The sequence below is a fragment of the Tamandua tetradactyla genome, chromosome 8 (assembly GCF_023851605.1).
Source record: "Tamandua tetradactyla isolate mTamTet1 chromosome 8, mTamTet1.pri, whole genome shotgun sequence".
In the NCBI taxonomy this organism is placed as follows: domain Eukaryota; kingdom Metazoa; phylum Chordata; class Mammalia; order Pilosa; family Myrmecophagidae; genus Tamandua; species Tamandua tetradactyla.
In genome coordinates, this window is record NC_135334.1 from 6,374,795 (window position 1) to 6,394,348 (window position 19,554).

At 40.8% G+C, this 19,554-nt stretch overlaps 1 protein-coding gene across 6 annotated transcripts in view; it reads left to right on the forward strand.

Moving 5' to 3' along the window:
* The window catches only part of PRDM10 (PR/SET domain 10), a 135,632-nt gene that overhangs the window by 95,404 nt on the left and 20,674 nt on the right, over nt 1-19,554 (forward strand). For all 6 annotated transcript variants that reach the window (XM_077112435.1, XM_077112434.1, XM_077112438.1 and 3 more), the window contains 7 exons: nt 512-667; nt 7,601-7,780; nt 8,746-8,856; nt 9,854-10,054; nt 11,647-11,790; nt 12,241-12,411; nt 17,532-17,669. In XM_077112435.1, coding sequence (XP_076968550.1) covers nt 512-667; nt 7,601-7,780; nt 8,746-8,856; nt 9,854-10,054; nt 11,647-11,790; nt 12,241-12,411; nt 17,532-17,669 — 1,101 coding nt within the window. The remainder of the gene's footprint in view (nt 1-511; nt 668-7,600; nt 7,781-8,745; nt 8,857-9,853; nt 10,055-11,646; nt 11,791-12,240; nt 12,412-17,531; nt 17,670-19,554) is intronic.

Consider the following 19,554-nt stretch of genomic DNA (forward strand, 5'->3'; position numbering starts at 1 on the left):
CTACTGACTCTATTTGAACTCTCTCAACCATGGACCGCCTTTTGCTCAGGATGGCATTGTTGATACCAAGGTGCCAGGGCTGGATTCATCCCTGGGAGTCATCTCCCATGTGCCGCCAGGGAGATTTTCACCCCTGAATGATCATGATCATTTTTTAGAACATTCGCAATACTCCACAAAAAGAAATAAAAAGAAAAAAAGAGAAAACGCATACATCCCATACCTGTTAACCCTCCTTCTCGTTGACCACTAGTATTTCCATCTACCTAGCTTATTTTACTCCTTATCCCCACTAAGAGACGTTATGGCTCTGGCTTTCTGGCTGCTTGTTTTGTTTCTTTGTGGCAGGGATAGTAAGGATGATTGAGGCCAGTTATCACATCTGATTGGATTCCACATCCAGGCTGGTAAAAACCCACGAGCACGCCTCTGGCTCCCTCTAGCGTCGATTCGCTGCCTTCTGTCATTTCCTTTTGTGCCCAAGTCCCCTGACTTTGTGTCTCCACTGCAGGTGAAAAAGCACGTGCGCAGCTTCCACTCGGAAAAGATCTACCAGTGCACGGAGTGTGACAAGGCCTTCTGCCGTCCCGATAAACTGCGCCTGCACATGCTGCGGCACTCAGACCGCAAAGATTTCCTGTGCTCCACGTGCGGGAAGCAGTTTAAGGTACTGTAACCATTGAGCAGCCCCAGGTGGTTCTGGCCACTGACAAGTCAAGCTGAGGGTAAACGCCTGTTGATTATATCGCTTTATCCCCTCATGGGCTTGAGATACATGAAAGCCTTTGGGCTTGATAGTCAGTTTAGTTGTTATAAAATTCAAGGGGAAAGATTCACCTTAATTTCTCCAAATTCAACCCCCAAGAAATACAGTGATAATGAGCCTACCTCTAAAAGAATCCAAATGTAAAACAGGTAGGACTGAATGGCTACTGAGGAATTCCTGGGAGAACAATGTATTTGCTTACCACTCAAATGAACAGATTTTTATTGAGCATTTATTATCTCTGAGATCCTGGTAATCAAGTTTTGAGGTATTGGTAACCTGCCTAGAATATAGAAAAAGCAAAGGAAATACTTGCAGGGGACTCAGAGACAAAAGTTAAACAATTGTGAAAACCCTTGAATATGCTTCATCGGAAAATGAGATGATTCTACAAAGATGTCTTTGAGAGACACTCTACTGAATATGATTGTTGGACACTGTCTTGGAAACTGGAAGAGAATCATAAGTGGATTCAGGAGGGAAAAGCTAATGTTAGAAGGGATGTATTTATATAGCATGTGAAGACATTATAACATTCAACGCTTGAGTTTTCTGGAATGTGTGTCATGGGATATAATCTCGACAGCTTTCCCTGTAGATGACTCTGCAGGAAAATTTGATGTGAAAAGTATAAAAGGGTCTAGGTCGTTTTTCTGATTTTAGCTTAAATTTTTTTTTTTTTTAAGAATTCTATTTAAATGGATCCATATCTTGCGATGTTGAACACAATGGCCATCCATCTGTCCTATCCACTCAGCATTTTTTGATGATCTGTTTTGTGCCAGATACCATTATTTTAGTACTTAGTGATTAAAAAAAGGTTTCCTGTTTCCATTTCCTCCTCTATTTTCACCCAGGGTTCAGTCGGAAAAGCAGAACCCCGTAAGTGCTATGGAGTGAAGAGTTTATTATGGGAGTAAGGACTTAATTATAGGAGAGGGAAGAATGTGAAAGACAGCGTGGGAGGACTGGTGCTCCTTCTGGAGTCCTGGAGGAGGGACAAGGGAAAACTTAGCTGGGAATTGGGGAGACTGGGCAGGTTCCTCCAGCTGCCACAGCAGCCTGGGAAGGAGAGCTGGGCAGTCTATGGAGATAGTGTCTCTGCATATGGGAATGGGCCAGGCTGCTCATCAGGGTGGACAGTCAGGAGGAAGAGCTGGCTACTGAGTGGGAGAATGAAGATAAACTGGAATCCACAGGCCCCCTGCACCCAACATGGCCTCCGCCACCTTGGCCAGCAGGGCAGAATGTTGCTGCTTTACTTACCTCCATCCAGTGGGAGCTTCTCTTTTGGCTAACTCCACCTTGGAGCCATACGCGGAAGGACATTCTGCTTAAAGGTAGTTTCCCCTTAGCCTGATTGGCATTGTACAAGACCACCACGTTCCTTTAGTCCATTTTATAGACAATTACAAGAGGAATTTTTCCAGAGAACAAATGCATGTCATGCCCCTGATGAAAAATCCCTTAATAGCTCTTCACTGACTTCAAGATAGAATTCAAAGTTCTTATCACATACCAGGTACTGCATGACCTGGCCTAATTACTAAGTCTCCCTTCCTCCGTGTCCTCTGGCCGTCCTGAACTACTCAGATTTTCCTAAGAGTAGTGTACTGTTTCAAAGAGATACTTTGAATTTTCTCTCCATCTTCCAACCCTCTCTTTGCTTGAAATAAGCGCTCAGCCTCGCCTGTCATTTCACCTGGCGGCTGATGTCACCCCACATGGGGGCATTTCTTGATCTCCCCCAAAGCAGATTAAATTCTTCTATGTATTCCCATAGGACTTTTTACTCGGACCCCTTCACACTATTGTACTTTATTGTAATCGTCTGTTCTACTTAAACTTAAGTTCCATGTGGGTAGCATATCTATTGACAAGTAGGACTTTCTGACTCTAAGGACCTCACAATTTAATAGGGAAATTAGGCAAGCAGATTAAAAAATATTAGTAAATCTATAGTAGAGAAAAGAATAAAATGCTATAAGAGGTATTTACTCCATTTTGGGATAGAGGGAAAGCCTCATAGATATGGTGGCACTTTTGAATTCACTCGAAAGTGGGGAAGGGTTTGCCAGCTAGAGAAAGGGATGGCATGAGGAATGCGGGAGGGATAAGCCATTCTAAGCAGAAGGAGCAGCAGGGACCAAGGAGATACCATGTTCAGAAGAGGATGCAGTGTAGAGAGGTTTGAGTGACTGGTAAGGAGGTGGAAAATGAAATGAAATTAGAGAAGCATGTTAAGGCCAACTCGTTATGCTGAGTAATTAGACTTAGGAGGACGTGAGCCTGTAGCTATTTTGGAGCAGGGCTTAAACTGAGGTGGAGGCAGTGGGTATGGAGAAGAGGCCATCTATAGTCCAAACATCTGAGGGAGAACTGATAGGTCCTTGCAGATGAATGAAAGGGTGAAGGACCAACAGCGAGGAACTGGAACCTATGGCCTGAGAGGCTACATATTTGGAAAGAAATACTGCTGAACCAGCAGGAGTAGAGAGTGCAGGGTGGATAATGAGTTTTGGTTTTGGAGATGTTCAGATGGGAAGGCCTTGTGGAGATTTGGCGCTCGATAGGTATATGCCTGCCATGTGTGCACAGCTTGGTGTGCTGTTTTTATTCCCATTAGGCTTTGGGTTTATGCAATGGGTAAATTCGTCAGTTCAAAGGGAAGGGGTAGGGAGAAATGAGCGATTACTGATGCTTAGGAACAAATGGAAATGCAGTAGAGTCTAATCTGGCACATGGAGGGTCTGAGAAAGTCCTGGTGGTCCACTGCTAAGTTTATATGTGTTGTGTTCTTTCAGGTTTGAGTCCTTGTCCACACCAGTGTCACTGTGTTGTTTGTGCCATAATGTCTGACACTAAATGTGATTCTGATTCCTGTCCCCTGGAGTTAGGTCAGCGCCCCCCCGCCCCCCCTGTTAAGGTCATGGTGCTCCCCAAGGCTGCCCGCACTCACGTACCAGCTGCCTGCTTGGGGGTTCCCCTCCCCCTGAAGTCTGATAGTTCACTGGGACATAGAACTTAGGGAAGCGCTATACCTAATGACTATAGTTTTTCTTTCTTTTTTTTAAATTTTTTAAATTTTAATTATTAAACATACCAATGTAAAAACACAAAGATTCTTACCGTATGATCATTCCATTCTACATATATAATCAGAAATTCACAATATCATCACATAGTTGTATATTCATCACCGTGATCATTTCTTAGAACATTTGCATCAATTCAGAAAAAGAAATAAAAAGAAAACAAAAAAATGCATACATACCATACGCCTCACCACTTCCTTTCATTGATCACTAGCATTTCAATCTACTAAATTTATTTTAACATTTGTTCCCTCTATTATTTATTTATTTTTAATCCATATGTTTTACTCATCTGTTAAGGTAGATTAAAGGAGCATCAAACACAAGGTTTTCACAATCCATATGTTTTTTTTATTTTTAATCCATATGTTTTACTCATCTGTTAAGGTAGATTAAAGGAGCATCAAACACAAGGTTTTCACAATCATACAGTCACATTGTGAAAGCTATATCATTATTCAGTCATCCTCAAGAAACATGGCTACTGGAACACAGCTCTACATTTTCAGGCTGTTTCCTCCAGCCTCTCCATTACACCTTAATTAGATATCTACGTAATGCATAAGCATAACCTCCAGGATAACCTCTCGACTCTGTTTGGAATCTCTCATCCACTGAGACTTTATTTTGTCTCATTACATTCTTCCCCTTTTTCTTTGAGAAGGTTTTCTCAATTCCTTGATGCTGAGTCTCAGCTCATTCTAGGATTTCTGTCCCACGTTGCCAGGAAGGTCCACACCCCTGGGAGTCATGTCCCACGTAGAGAGAGGGAGGGCAATGAGTTTGCTTGCCATGTTGACAGAGAGAGAGAGGCCACATCTGAGCAACAAAAGAGGTTCTCTTGGGGGTGACTCTTAGGCCTAATTTTAAGTGGGGTTAAGTGGGGTTAAGTTTCATATGATTAACCCCCAAGATGGGGGGCTCAGCCCATTGCTTTGTTTGTCCCCAGTGCTTGTGAGAATATCAAGAATTCTCCACTTGGGGAAGTAGAATTTTCCCCCTTTCTCACCATTCCCCAAAGGGGACTTTGCAAATACTTTTTTATTCACTGTTCAAATCACTCTGGGATTTATCGAGGCATCACTCTGGGCAAACCTACAAAATCTTATGCCCTACTCAAGGTTCCAAGTACTTATGGTGTTCAAGTAAGTGATCCACATAAGTTATATTAGAAATGCACTAGCCAAAGTATAAATTTTGTACCAAATAAACATTTTTTGCTTTAGTCTCACTCATAAGTTAAAGTTTTAAAATATGCATTACCATCTATTTTCAACATCCTGCAGTATTGACATTGCTTTGTTCTTCCTCATGCAAAAACATATCTAAATTTGTACATTTAGTCACTATCATTATACACTCTAGGCATTCCCACATTATACCATCTCAGTCTTTATTGTCTATCTTTCCTTCTGATTTCATTTGTGACCCCAACCCTCCTTCCTCTGTCATTCTCACATTCAGCGTCATTCAGTGTTCTAACATTATTATATTACAGTTAGGTAGTATTGTGCTATCCATATCTGAATTTTTACAATCAGTCCCATTGCACAATCTGTATCCCTTCAGTTCCAATTACCCAATATCTACCCTATTTCTGTCTCTTGATGACCTCTGTTCTTAACTGAAATGCTCCAAGTTCATTCATTAATGTTCATATCAGTGAGTTCATACAGTATTTGTCCTTTTGTTTCTGGCTAATCTCACTCAGCATAATGTCCTTAAGGTCCATCCATGTTGTTACATACTTCATAACTTTATTCTGTCTTACAGCTGCATAATATTCCAAAGTATGTATATACCGCAGTTTGTTTAGCCACTCATCTATTGATGGACATTTGAGCTGTTTTCATATCTTGACAACTGTAAATAATGCTGCTATAAACATTGGTGTGCAAATGTCCATTTGTGTCTTTGCCCTCAGGTCCTCTGAGTAGATACCTAGCAATGGTATTGCTAGGTCATATGGCAGTTCTATACTTAGCTTCCTGAGAAACCATCAAACTGCCTTCTGCAGCCGTTGTAGCATTTGACATTCCCACCAACAGTGGATAAGTGTGCCTCTTTCTCCACATCCTCTCCAGCACTTGTCGTTTTCTGTTTTATTGATAATGGCCATTCTGGTGGGTGTGAGATGATATCTTATTGTGGTTTTGATTTGCATTTCCCTAATAGCCTGGAAAGTTGAGCATCTTTTTCTTTTTCTTTTTTTTTAATAGCAGAAAGGATTCAAATAAGAAGAAGCTAAAAAAAGAGGCACCTGGGGGATGTCTGGGAGGGCCCTGCAAAGCTTCTCAGGCCCTCTGATGCTCCACCCTTCCTGCCCACCAGGGAAACTCACTGGAGATTTGGGTCCAGTCTATGCCTAGTACATGGGCTCAGTGTCCACCCCCCTCACCTTTTCAGAGCTGGGCTAGCAGCACCTGGCTGAAAGCTCCAACCCTATAACTGCAGGATGGAACTCTCTAGCCTGGCCACCCCTTCTCTAACCCCTGTGGCCCTACCCTATCCTCAGTCATCTGTCAGTATCAATGTTCTGGAGTGTTCAGGGCCCACCATGATAGCAAAAAGTCTCCTAGGCAGGAGTTTCCAAGGATGGAAAGGGTACCTCCCCTGGAGCCATTCATAGGCCTTACCTCTTTTTACAGGCCAAATTTCTTTGTTTCTTAGTTTACTTACTACACAGTATAATGGCTTCTGTCATTATATATGATTTATCACTGTATCTGCACTGAAGAGAGATACTGTTATTCATGAACAGTGCATTTAATCCAAATTTTACTGCAGTCTGAGAAACTGAAAAATTCTCTCTCGGGCCTTCCAGGCATGAAGGCAGAGGGTAGGAAGAAAGAGCAGTTGAGTCCATATCCATGTAGCAGAAGAGGGAGGGAGGGAGGTGAGGGATGTCCTACCACTGGAGTGCAGCACCCAGCATAGTTCTGGGAACTTGGCAGGCACGCAAGGAGTATTTGTTGAATAATGTGCTGGAGGGAAAAATACAACTTCCCTGTACCAAAAGATGGGAAGAACTGTTCTTGCAGAAAGATTAAACATGTTTTCAAGACCAGTAAGTTTAACAATATGTCCAATAGAGAGAGCCTTGCAGGTTCAGGGAGTTGGCATTTTTTGGATTTGTTTTTACTCAGGTTGGGCCCTATGTAATTCTATCTCTCTATGGACTCACTTCAACAAGTATCACTAGTTTAGATCATCAAAGCAAGCACTGAGACCCAGACCTTAGGCTCCATCCCTAGCAGATGGTGGAACTGTTTCCTTGAACTTCTAAATCTATTTAGATGAGAGGTTTTTACTTAAATTCACTTGAAATCTAGGAGAATATCATTAGGTTTGTTAAAATGTGTAGAAATTGTGTAGAAACATGACTTTGTAAATCCAGTAGTATGTGTCATTCTCTATTATCAATCTGTGTTATAGTTCTTAATAACAAATTCATTCCAATATCATTTGATCACCTTATATAAATGCAAAGTGTTTTTTCTCAACAATCAGTGTGTATTTTCCAAATTTAATGGCCATTTTAGACCACAATTTATTGGAATGCACTTTATTTGCTAGGGAACAGAGTTCTGACATGTCCTGTTATGTTCGAGCACTCCAGAAACTCAGATGCATCTTGATAGAGAGTTGTTGCTGCTAAGTTTGATTGATTTTTTTCTTTTGCCCCTTCAATTAAATTGTTTCTACCCTTCCCTCCCCCTCTCAAAAATTCTCTACATAGCGAAAAGATAAACTACGGGAACACATGCAGCGGATGCATAATCCTGAAAGGGAGGCCAAGAAAGCTGACCGCATCAGCCGCTCGAAGACTTTCAAACCTCGCATCACATCTACGGACTATGACAGCTTCACGTTCAAGTGCCGCCTGTGCATGATGGGCTTCCGGAGACGTGGCATGCTGGTCAGTGTCCTGGGTGGCAGGCCCCTCTGACCACCCAGTTCATCGCTCCTGCCCCTGTGATGATGGCTTTGCATTGTGTTCTGTACTAAATTATATTTGTCTGTGGGTGTTGAATGGTTGGGGAGATAAACTGAAGGCTGACAATCCCCATTCTGGAGTTCTTTCCTTTCCCGTCCTCCCTTTCCCTCTTTTACTGTGACCTTTTCTGGTGACCTCTTTTCTGGTGCTCTTTTCTGGTGCCCTCTTAGAAGAGGTCTTTTCCTGTCGCTTTTCACCACTAGTTTTGTTTCTTTTCTATTTTCTTTTCCTCTTCTCTTTCATGTTCCTGCATGTACTTTCTGGCAGGGTCTTTTGCCTCCTGTCCTACTGTTCCCTTTTTAATGCCTCTCTTTTCCAGATATGAAATAGCAATAGAAGAGATCGCCCCATCAAAGCAGGGTTAACACTGAATTTAGCCAAAACTCCGGGACAGCCAGTGCACTGCTTATTGATGCATGTGACCTCATTACAGTTGCAGAATGAATATATTTCTGTCAGAAGCTGGAAAGTCCTGGAGCAAGTTTTAAAATTCAGATGCTTAGACTGTATCTCTTTCAATGTGCTCAGGAAAGCCAGGTCCCTAAATAGTGAGAGACAGGTTTGCATCAGGAGAATTTTCACCAAAGAAATTCTTGCAGTCTGATTTTCCTTTTTCCAACAGTAGTTCTTTCAGCCAGAGACTGTTAGTGAGATTCACGGTGATCCAATTCTCCTTCAGTAATTTGCTGAATTATTGTTAATTCCTGTGAACAGTGGCTGTGAACATTTTGGTGTCAGATGGGCTTGGTGATGCTTGTTCTGGCCAAATGCCTTTTTGACAGGAGCAAGGAGAGAATTTGAATGTCTAGAGGCCACCATCAGAGGCATTTGTCTACCTTCTGTTTGTAATGGGGTTTTATTCTCTCATGTACTTTCTTTCCCTTTAGGTAAATCACTTATCAAAGAGGCACCCAGACATGAAGATAGAAGAGGTGCCAGAATTAACTCTACCCATCATAAAGCCCAACCGTGATTACTTTTGTCAGTATTGTGATAAGGTAAAAGGGAAATGTCCACATTGGGATGGGAGCCCGGCTGGGAGCCAGTGTGTCTGCATGTATAAATATATGCTAGGGCCTTGCAGGTTGGTTCTCTCAGCAGGTGCTCCCTGTCTCAGTCGTTTTCCATTCCAACAAGAATGGGCTAGAAATGCAGCTTTATTTTAAGCCAAATTTTTTTTTCTTAAGAATTAGTTGACTCTCGTTTTCTTATTCTCTGTCTCTCTGAAATTTTTGTTATAAAAAGAAGAGACCTATTCCAAGAGTCTTGTTTATGAATTCATTTTAAACTCTGAAATGAGAGTATCATCCTCCTTGTAAAATACACAGTGGATTGAAGGTTTCTAGGAGATTGAGCAGAATGTGAAAAAGTTCTGTGGTAGAGTACTCTTATTCTCTGTCTCTAGTTGTACTATCCATTCTTTATTTTTGTGCAGTTACAAAATAGACAGAGAATATACGTTTATTGCTTCATCTGCTTCATTACTATTGTTTCCTCATATATGTGCCAGTGTTATATTTCAAAGATGATCCCTACTGACTAGCCAACCTCCACTTAAAAGTAAGAAACTTTTTTTAGACGTAGATTCAACACTAAAGGTACTAGTTGCTATTAGACTCGCTATTCTGGAAGGTTCTTTGGCATCTGGTCAGTTACATACATCAAATGAGAGCTTTCACAGAAAAGCTGAAGATGTACTGGCCCTTCAACAAATCTCTTCCCGTGACTGTATAACTACTTTAAGTTTAGGATCAAGGATATTTTTTTCCAGTTACTGTCTTAGATATATAAATTCAAGAAAGATGCCTAGCCTATCAATATTAGGTTCTTATTTGATTCCGATTTATGTGAGATCCTTATTAACCTTCATATCTTTTGGGGGGCTACGTGGATCCTTTTTTTTTTTTTTCTCATTTCCTTGTCATAGACTAGTTTGCTTTAAGCAAGAAAGCAGAAGCTTACATTGCTTTCATGGAAAAACTCTGGAATTTGCAGGTTTATAAAAGTGCCAGCAAGCGCAAAGCTCACATTCTGAAGAACCACCCAGGAGCCGAGCTCCCACCAAGCATCCGGAAGCTGCGACCTGCTGGTCCGGGAGAGCCAGACCCCATGCTCAGCACCCACACCCAGCTGACCGGCACCATCGCCACTCCCCCTGTTTGCTGCCCCCACTGCTCCAAACAGTACAGCAGCAAGGTATGGGCAGCTTCCGGCTAAAACTGAGGCCACATCTACCATTTGAGGCTAAATATGCCTTGATGGCTTGTTCTGAATTGGTGGGAGACTGTGGATGGGGGAGAAAGGCTGGAGAAGTGTTTTCCCAGTTTACATGGCTAAATAGGGGCCCCGAGCAAAAAAATGGGAAGAGAATATTATAGACTTGCCCCAGCATAGGTGCCATCCAATATTCTGAACTATTTCCTGGGCCAAGGAGTTTCTTATATTTGAATTTTGGTATACTCATGGTTTCTGACCTCAGGCTTACAGACGTATACAGAGGGACTTCCATGGTAGTTCTTGCAAAGAGGTCATATCTGCTGGGGGATTGTGATTGATTGATTGCACAGGTATCAGAGCAGGCAGCGAAAGGTGTTCGGAACTTCCCTGATGCTATGGAGTTCTTTATTTCTTTTTTATCTTTTCATAGCATTGTGTCCACTATTGGAAGGGCAGGCACAGTCAGCATTACTCTACTTTTTTGTTGTATAAGATAACATATATACAAAGCAAAGAAAGAAAAAAGCAGTAGTTTTCAAAGCACTCATCAACAAGTAGTTACAAGACAGATCCCAGAGTTTGTCATGCACTACTGTACAATCCTCTCAGATTTTTTCTTCTGTCTACTCCATAATATAGGAGGCTAGAAGGAATAAAATTTTTTTATATCACAATCAACTTTTTTTTCTTTTGTATAAAATAACATGTACAGAAAGCAATAAATTTCAAAGCACAGCACAACAAGTAGTTGTAGAATAGATTTCAGAGTTTTGTATGGGTTACAATCCCACAATTTTAACTTACTTCTAGCTGTTGTAAGATACTGGAGCCTAACAGAAATATCACTTTAATGATTGAGTAATCATATTTGCTTGTTAAACCCTACCTTCTCTGTATAACTCCACCATTACATTTGATCTTTCTCCCACTCTTTAAGGGTATTTGGGCTATGGCCATTCTAACTTTTTCTTAACGGAAGGGTCTGTCACTAATATGGGGTAGGGAGATGGAACTAGCTCATGTTCTAGAGAGGCTGGGCCCTTTAGGTTTCAGGACTTATCTGGTCCAGGGACCCATCTGGAGGTTGTAGGTTTCTGGAAAGTTACCCTAGTGCATGGAACCTTTGTAGAATCTTAAATAATACCCTAAGTGTTCTTTAGGACTGGCTGGGGTGATTTTGGTTGGGGTTTGGCAAGTTATGGTAGGTAGCAATGTGTAACTGAAGCTTGCATAAGATTGACCTCCAGAGTTGCCTTTCTACTCTATTTGAACTCTCTCAGCCATGATACTTCATTAGTTACACTTCTCTTCCCCCTCTTGGTCAGGATGGTATTGTTGATCCCACAATGCCAGGACCAATTTCATGGCTGGGAGTCATCTTCTATACTGCCAGGGAGATTTTCACCCCTGGATGTCATGCCCCACATAGGGGGGAGGGCAGCATTGCCCTATATTTAAAAAAAAAATTGAGGCATACTGTAAAAGACTCCAAGAAGCTTTGGAGGCTTTGCATATGGAAAAGAGTGAACATAACCTAGTAATTATGCTTAAATTCTGCCTTAATTTTTCAGACCAAGATGGTACAGCACATTCGAAAGAAGCATCCAGAGTACGCCCAGCTCCCTAATGCCATCCATACGCCCTTGACAACAGCTGTCATCAGCGCCACCCCAGCTGTGTTAACGACAGATAGTGCTACTGGAGAAACCATGGTGGTAAGTGCCTGCTCAGAGCAGACTATTTCCTTCAAGAACTGAAGCCTTTTCTTTGTTATTAAATTGACTGCAGGGGTAGACTTTTATATCCTTCAGTTTTCACAAGGTATTACGCTTGTGACTGGATCTCCAGTCAATCTTTCCAAAGCTCTCTGTGAAAGGGGCAGCAAGAAAATGTCATGTTGCTTGTCTGATGTGAGATTGTCAGAATCTCTAGGGTAACTCCACTGGGGCAAAAGCAGACAGTCTAATGTATATGTTAAAAAACTCTTACAGTCTTAAAACACCTTCTCAACTACACGTCTTGTTTTGTTTCTATCTGGATTCAGTCTAATTTGTAGCTCCATGATCCACCAGTGAGATAAACTAAAGTTTAGTAGAATTTAAAAGCACAGAAATAGCTGCACACAGTAGTCTTACCAGCTAATGTGTTTTGTGCAATTTTTCTAGACAACAGACCTGCTAACCCAAGCCATGACGGAACTGTCCCAGACTTTAACGACAGATTATCGAACTCCACAAGGGGAGTACCAGAGAATACAGTATATCCCTGTGTCTCAGTCGACACCTGGGCTTCAGCAACCTCAGCATATACAGCTTCAAGTGGTGCAAGTGGCCCCGGTACTGTATTTATTCATTTCTCTTTACCTTTATTTCCCTCTCCTTTTATGAATGTCCCTAGTCAATATGGCAAGTGGAGTCAACAGAGGTACCCAGTTCTCAGAGCTGGAGCTGGGCCTCACAAATGGTGCCTCTGAATTTAAGTTCTGAGTCCAAGGTATTTGTAAAACCATTTCTTTTCTAGGATGTGGAGAGCTCTGGAATTAGCAGCATGGGCGATGTGTGTGTTTGGAAGTCAAGAGATTTTAGGTTCTGACTTAGGCAATCACCCTATACTGCTTTTTCTGGGCCAGGACACCTGGGTTCCTTCAGCTTCCAGATCAGTGATAAGCCAGTTTGCTAAATCCCTGCCTGGACACTGATTGACTTATACCCATGAGAAGCTATAAGGAATAATGTTGATCCAGTCTCTGAATACAGTCTGTGCCCTGTTCATACAGAGGTATTATAATCCTTCAACCAGGTAATTCGTAGCTTGTTCTTACTGACTAGGGAGCTGAAGGAAGGAATCTTCCAAGAACATTTAATTAAGCTGAGGAAATGTGCTCAAGGCACAAATGAACAAACTTGTTGCTTTGAAATAATTTGTTCTCTGAAAATTCAAAACTCATATGAGAGCAGGAAGATGAAAGTTGCCACTGTCATCTTTTTAACTGTTCTTTTCTTTATCCTGTCTTTCTTACAGGTTCTTTCTTTTTTTAAAAAAAAAATTTCAATTGTATTTTTATACTCCCCAGTTTCTTTTGAAAACATTTTCTGATATTTATCCAAATGAATTTGGAATTGTAATTATCTCCAAGTACACAGAAATTACCTATAAATGAAACACTGATTAAAAAACATAATTTATTAAGGACTTCAACATAGTAGAATTTTCTTTCTCCAGCTTTTTAAACTATATTTTCCCTTCTAAGCCAATATTTGACATTTGGGTTTTATGTGCTTGTAAAGCAGACACATTTGTCAAAGTAAGCATAAGATGAAACAGCGTACAGTGTCCTTTCTAGATATAATTAAATTTTTGGAGGCAAAGTGGTCCAAATGGGAGCATAAAGTTGACTTCCTCATGAAATAAACTAGATAAACAAGAAGTAAGAATAATGCTAAAAAAATCCCCTTAGGGGGCTGGGGAGAAAGGAGGAAATATTAAACTTCCCCATCTGGGGAACTCCTGATACTCTCACAAGCAGTGGGGACAACTAATTCAGTAGGCTGAGCCCTTAATCCTGGGGCTCACCCCCACAAAACCCATCCCTGCAGAGAAGAAGCTAAGCTCACCATCAGCCATACCCAAGAGTCACCCCCAGAGAACATCCTCTGACAGATAGGTTCTGAACTCTAGGATTTGGAGGGATCTATGAAGCCCTGAAATTGCCCATAAAATATGATGTATATGTACATTGTTCTGGAAAAAGGGTATATCATTTTAGTCAGATTTTCAAAGATGTTGGTGATACTTAAAATGTTAAGAACCACTGTTCCAGTAGGTTAATAGAACAATCTAAAAGCAAATTCACTCTTTGATCTCTCTTTTTTTTCTTCATATAGGTATGCATTTATCACCATCAACTTTTTTTTTTCTTTTTTGTGAAAAATAGCATATCTACAAAAAAGCACTAAATTTCAAAGCATATTGCCATAAGTTGTAGAACAGATTTCAGAGTTTGGTATGGGTTACAGTTCCACAATTTTAGGCTTTTACTTCTAGCTTCTCTAAGATACTGGAGACTAACTGATAAAGGATAGGTCCTTAGTCAGTGGGAATTTAAGGGCAAAAGAGTTTTGATTCTTGAGAGCTTCATTCTCTTTTTTCCTCTTCCAGAACATAACAGCAGTAGTGACCCATATTTTATAAGCATAATTTTTCACGCTATCTTTCTTACTAATGTTTGCCAGCTTGGCTGAGATGTGGGCTCTCTGGGAGGGAAGCAATGGATTTGAAGTTCCATCTATTCTTACATTTCTGTTAGGATATTGTTTTGTTTTTTTGCATGGGCAGACACCAGGAATCAAACCCAGGTCTCTGGCATGGCAGGCAAGAACTCTGCCTCCTGAGCTGCCATCGCCTGCTGAAGGGATATTGTTTTTATTTTATGTAATATTTTTATTGATAAAACAACATACAAACACAAACATTCTTAACATACAAATATTCCATACATAGTGTAAAGTCAATGGCTCACAATATCATCACGTAGTTGTGCATTCATCACCGTGATCATTTTATTTTTTTAAACATAAGAACATACAAACACAAATATTCTTACTATATGATCATTCCATTCTTGGTATATAATCAATAACTAACAATATCAGCACATAGTTGTACATTCATTACCACAATCACCTCTCAGAACATTTGCATCAATCCTGAAAAATAAAAAGAAAAAAATTCATACATACCATACTCCCTCCCCCTCCCCTTCACCAATCACCAGCATTTCAATCTACTAAATTTATTTTCACATTTGTTCTGCCTATTATTTATTTATTTTTAATCCATATGTTTTACTCATCTGTCGATAAGGTAGATAAAAGGAGCATCAGAAACAAGGTTTTCACAATCACACAGTCACATTGTGAAAGTTATATCATTATACAATCATCTTCAAGAAACATGGCTAATGGAACACAGCCCTACATTTTCAGGCAGTTCCCTCCAGCCTCTCCATTACAACTTGACTAAAAAGGTGATATCTGTTTCATGTGTAAGAATAACCTCCAGGATAACCTCTCGACTGTTTGGAATCTCTCAGCCATTGACACTTGATTTTGTCTCATTACGCTCTTCTCCTTTTTGGTCAAGAAGGTTTTCTCAATCCCTTGATGTTGAGTCCCAGCTCACTCTAGGATTTCTGTCCCATGTTGCGAGGAAGGTCCGCACCCCTGGAAGTCATGTCTCAAGTAGAGAGGGAAAGGGCTGTGAGTTTGCTTGTTGTGTCAGCTGAGAGAGAGAGAGGCCACATTTGAGCAACAAAAGAGGTTCTCTGGGGTAAACTCTTAGACCTAATTTTATGTAGTCTCAGCCTATCCTTTGTGGGGTTAAGTTTCATATGAACAAACTCCAAGATTGAGGTCTCAGCCTATTTGGTCGTCCCCACTGCTTGTTAGAATATCAGGAATTCTCCACCTGGGGAAGTTGAATTTTCCTCCTTTCTCACCATTCCCCCAAGGGGACTTTACAGATACTTTTTTATTCAGATCACTCTGGGATTTGTTGGGGCATCACTGTGGACAAACCTATAAAATCTCATGCCCTACTCAAGGTTCTGTGTACTTAAGGTGTTCAATTAAGCTGTCCACATAAGTGATATTAGGAAATGCGCTAGTCAAAATATAAATTTTGTACCAAATGAACATTATTTGCTTTAGTCTCACACATAAGTTAAAGTTTTAAAACATGAATTACCATCTATCTTCAGCACCCTGTAATATTGACATTCCTTTGTTCTTCCTCATGCAAAAACATTTTTAAATTTGTACATTTAGTCACTATCATTATACACTCTAGGCATTCCTACATTATACTTATATACTTTAGGTATTCCTACATTATACCATCTCAGTCTTTATTGTCTATCTTTCCTTCTGATTTCATTTGTGCCCCCAGGCCTCCTCCTCTATCATTCTCACATTCAGCTTCATTCAGTGTTCTAATATTATTGTATTACAGTTAGGTAGTAATGTGCTATCCATTTCTGAATTTTTACAATCAGTCCCATTGCACAATCTGTATTCCTTCAGCTCTAATTACCCAATATCTACCCTATTGCTATCTCCTGATGGTCTCTGTTCTTAACTGATATTCTCCAAGTTCATTCATTAATGTTAGTTCTTATCAGTGAGACCATACAGTATTTGACCTTTTGTTTCTGGCTAATTTCACTCAGCATAATGCCCTGAAAGTCCATCCATTTTGTTACATACTTCATAACTTATTCTGTCTTACAGCTGCATAATAATCCAGCATATGTATATACCACAGCTTGTTTAGCCACTTGTCTGTTGATGGATATTTTGGCTGTTTCCATCTCTTGACAATTGTAAATAATGCTGCTATAAACATTGGTGTGCAAATGTCCGTTTGTGTCCTTGCCCTCAGGTCCTCTAGCAATGGTATTGCTGAGTCATATGGCAATTCTATACTTAGCTTCCTGAGGAACCACCAAACTGCCTTCCATAGCGATTGTACCATTTGACATTCCCACCAACAGTGGTTAAGTGTACCTCTTTGTCCACATCCTCTCCAGCACTTCTCAAAAGTTTTGTTTTATTGATAATCGCCATTCTGGTGGGTGTGAAATGATATCTCATTGTGATTTTGATTTGCATTTCCTAATAGCCAGGGAAGTTGAGCATCTTTTCATGTGCCTTTTGGCCATTTGTATTCCCTCTTCTGAGAAGTGTCTATTCATGTCTTTTGCCCATTTTGTAATTGGGTTGTCTGTCTTTTTTTTTGTTGTTGAGTTGAACAATATCTTTATATATTCTAGATACTCAACCTTTACTGATATATTGTTTCCAAATATTGTCTCCCATTGTGTAGGATGTCTTTTTACTTTCTTGACAAAGTTCTTTGATGCACAAAAGTGTTTAATTGTGAGGAGTTCCCAATTATTTCTTTCTTTCTTCAATGCTTGTGCTTTGGGTGTAGGTCTAGGAAAATACCTCCTATTATAAGATTTATAAGATATTTCCCTACATTTTCTTCTAAAAGTTTTGTGGTCTTAGATCTAATGTTTAGGTCTTTGATCCATTTTGAATTAATTTTTGTATAGGGTGTGAGATATGGATCCTCTTTCTTTCTTTTGCATGTGGATATCCATTTCTCTAGGCACCATTTATTGAAGAGACTGTTCTATCCCAGGTGAGTTGGCTTGACTGCCTTATCAAAGATCAATTGTCCATAGATGAGATGGTCTATATCTGAATACTCCATTCAATTTCATTGGTCAATCTGTCTATCTTTATGCTAGTACCATGCTGTTTTGACCACTGTAGCTTCATAATATGCCTTAAAGTCAGGGATATTGTTTTTAACTGAGTTTTTTCCCTGAAAGGATTTTCCTTAGCTTCAGTCAATATGTGTTTGGTTTTCGGGCCTGTTTTTTCCCTTCTAGGCCACTTCACCTCACCAGTCTCAACAGTCCACTGTGGATGTTGGGCAGCTCCACGATGCTCAGACGTATACTCAGCACGCCATCCAGGTACAGCACATCCAGGTCACCGAGTCATCTTCCACTCCCTCATCCTCCCAGGTGAATGTTCCCATACGTCTTTTAGAGATGTTCATATGGCCTCAGAGGCTATGAAGAATTAATAAGAACAAAGAGACTTTATTTTCGGACTTAGTCTCTTATGCTACTGAAATCATCTATGATTTGTTGGTTTGTTTTTTTTCTTTGCATGGGCAAGCACCGGGAATCAAACCTGGGTCTCCGGCATGGCAGGCGAGAACTCTGTCTGCTGAGCCATTGTGGTCTGCCCCATATGTTATTTTTGACCTTATAAACACTCTTCTTACCTTTGCCCCCAATTTTTATATTCTTATCATGGTTGTATTTTCATTAGGCTAAGAGCTTCTCCTGTGCAATTGAAACTTGGTGATATGTTATCTTTACAAAAAAAAAAAAAAACTGGCCTTTGCGTCTCTGTTCAAAATGGCCATGTGAGTTAGTATGCAATTGCTAAATGGCTTCTATAGTTTTGGAACCATGGCTTAGTGGAGAATTATTATACATGTGTGATTGAGTCTGTTATTGAGATCGCAGTGCTACATCCATTCAAAAAATGTTTATTAAATTTTTACCCTTTACAGGAAATCTTACTAGGTTCTGCTTAGAGTCCAGGAGGGAGATAACATTGCATACAAATAAAGAGTATGTGAAGGAAGAAGTTTCTGTACCATAGAGCATGCCCCAGGACCACCCCTAATATTTGCAGGTTCCAGAACAAGGAAACAAATGAAAGCCTGTACTCCAAATGTATAAATAATTAAAAGTTCTAGGTGAAGCTAACAAACTATAAAATAAAAGCTGTCCTATCTTCCTATTTGACAAATATACTTCTTAATAGCAAAGTTGAAAAATAAATGTAAAGTTTCTACCAACAAATAACATGGAAAGTACCAGTTCAGAATTAATTTTATTTTCTGCCAAAGATCATGAACTGCACTGAAGATGCCCTCTGAGAGCTGCTGGCTGGGTGAGAAGAAGGGAGCAAGTTACATCTCTCCCTCTGCTGCCTCCCTGTCCTTCATACTGTGGAAAGCCACAGGATAAGCACTCACCTCCTCTACTGTCTGCTTCCTTGGGGTAGGAGGAGGCAGGGTTTCATTTTGCCTTTGGAGGTTCCGCTGCTTGTCCCCCTGTTGCCCTTTCCTCACCCTACCTTCAGGGTATAGTGCATGGCTGAGAGGTTTCTTTTTACTCCTCCAAGTCCTGTTCAGGCAGCCTCTGCCCTCAGTGCCCTCTTTTTCCTACCCCTAAAGGGATCGTACTTTTATGTTTTTTCAAAGGGACCTGAGGCTAGAAGGCCAGGGTGGACTCTCAGAGGTCTTTGCCAGAACGTGGTGGCCTACAGAGACGGCCATCTAAAGCCAGCCCCCTTGCTCTTCTCACCCAGATTTTGTCCTGAGCCTCAAGGGGCTTTGTGCATCCATGTGGGCACCTTGACCCTCATACCTGAGCTCTGTCCACACCCCTTCGCATAGCCATCCTTATGTATCCCCCTTGCTGTGAGGTGCCTGTGACCCATTCAAGGACCCACATCTAGCAGGTAGGATCTGCCAGGAGGGCAAGTCCAGGGGAGAGGCTCGTCAGGCCCTGGAAGTGAGTATTGGGTACTGTGACAGGAAATTGGGGCCCTACACCCCAAGTGTGGCCTAGAATGGAGACATACATCCTGGGGGTCACGTCTGTTCAGCCTGTGGACTGCTTGCCCTGTGAGGAGGACAATACTTGCCCAGGTCTAATGACAATAGTGGGTAAAAAGATAAGCTATGGGTGCTCATATGAGAGAGATTATATGTAGCAGGGAATCACAGATTTTTTTTTTCTTTTTATAGAAGAGGTAGTATTTGAATTAGGTCTCAGAGAAGGGATAGGATTTTGACATGGTGGCTGAAGAAAGCATTATGATCTG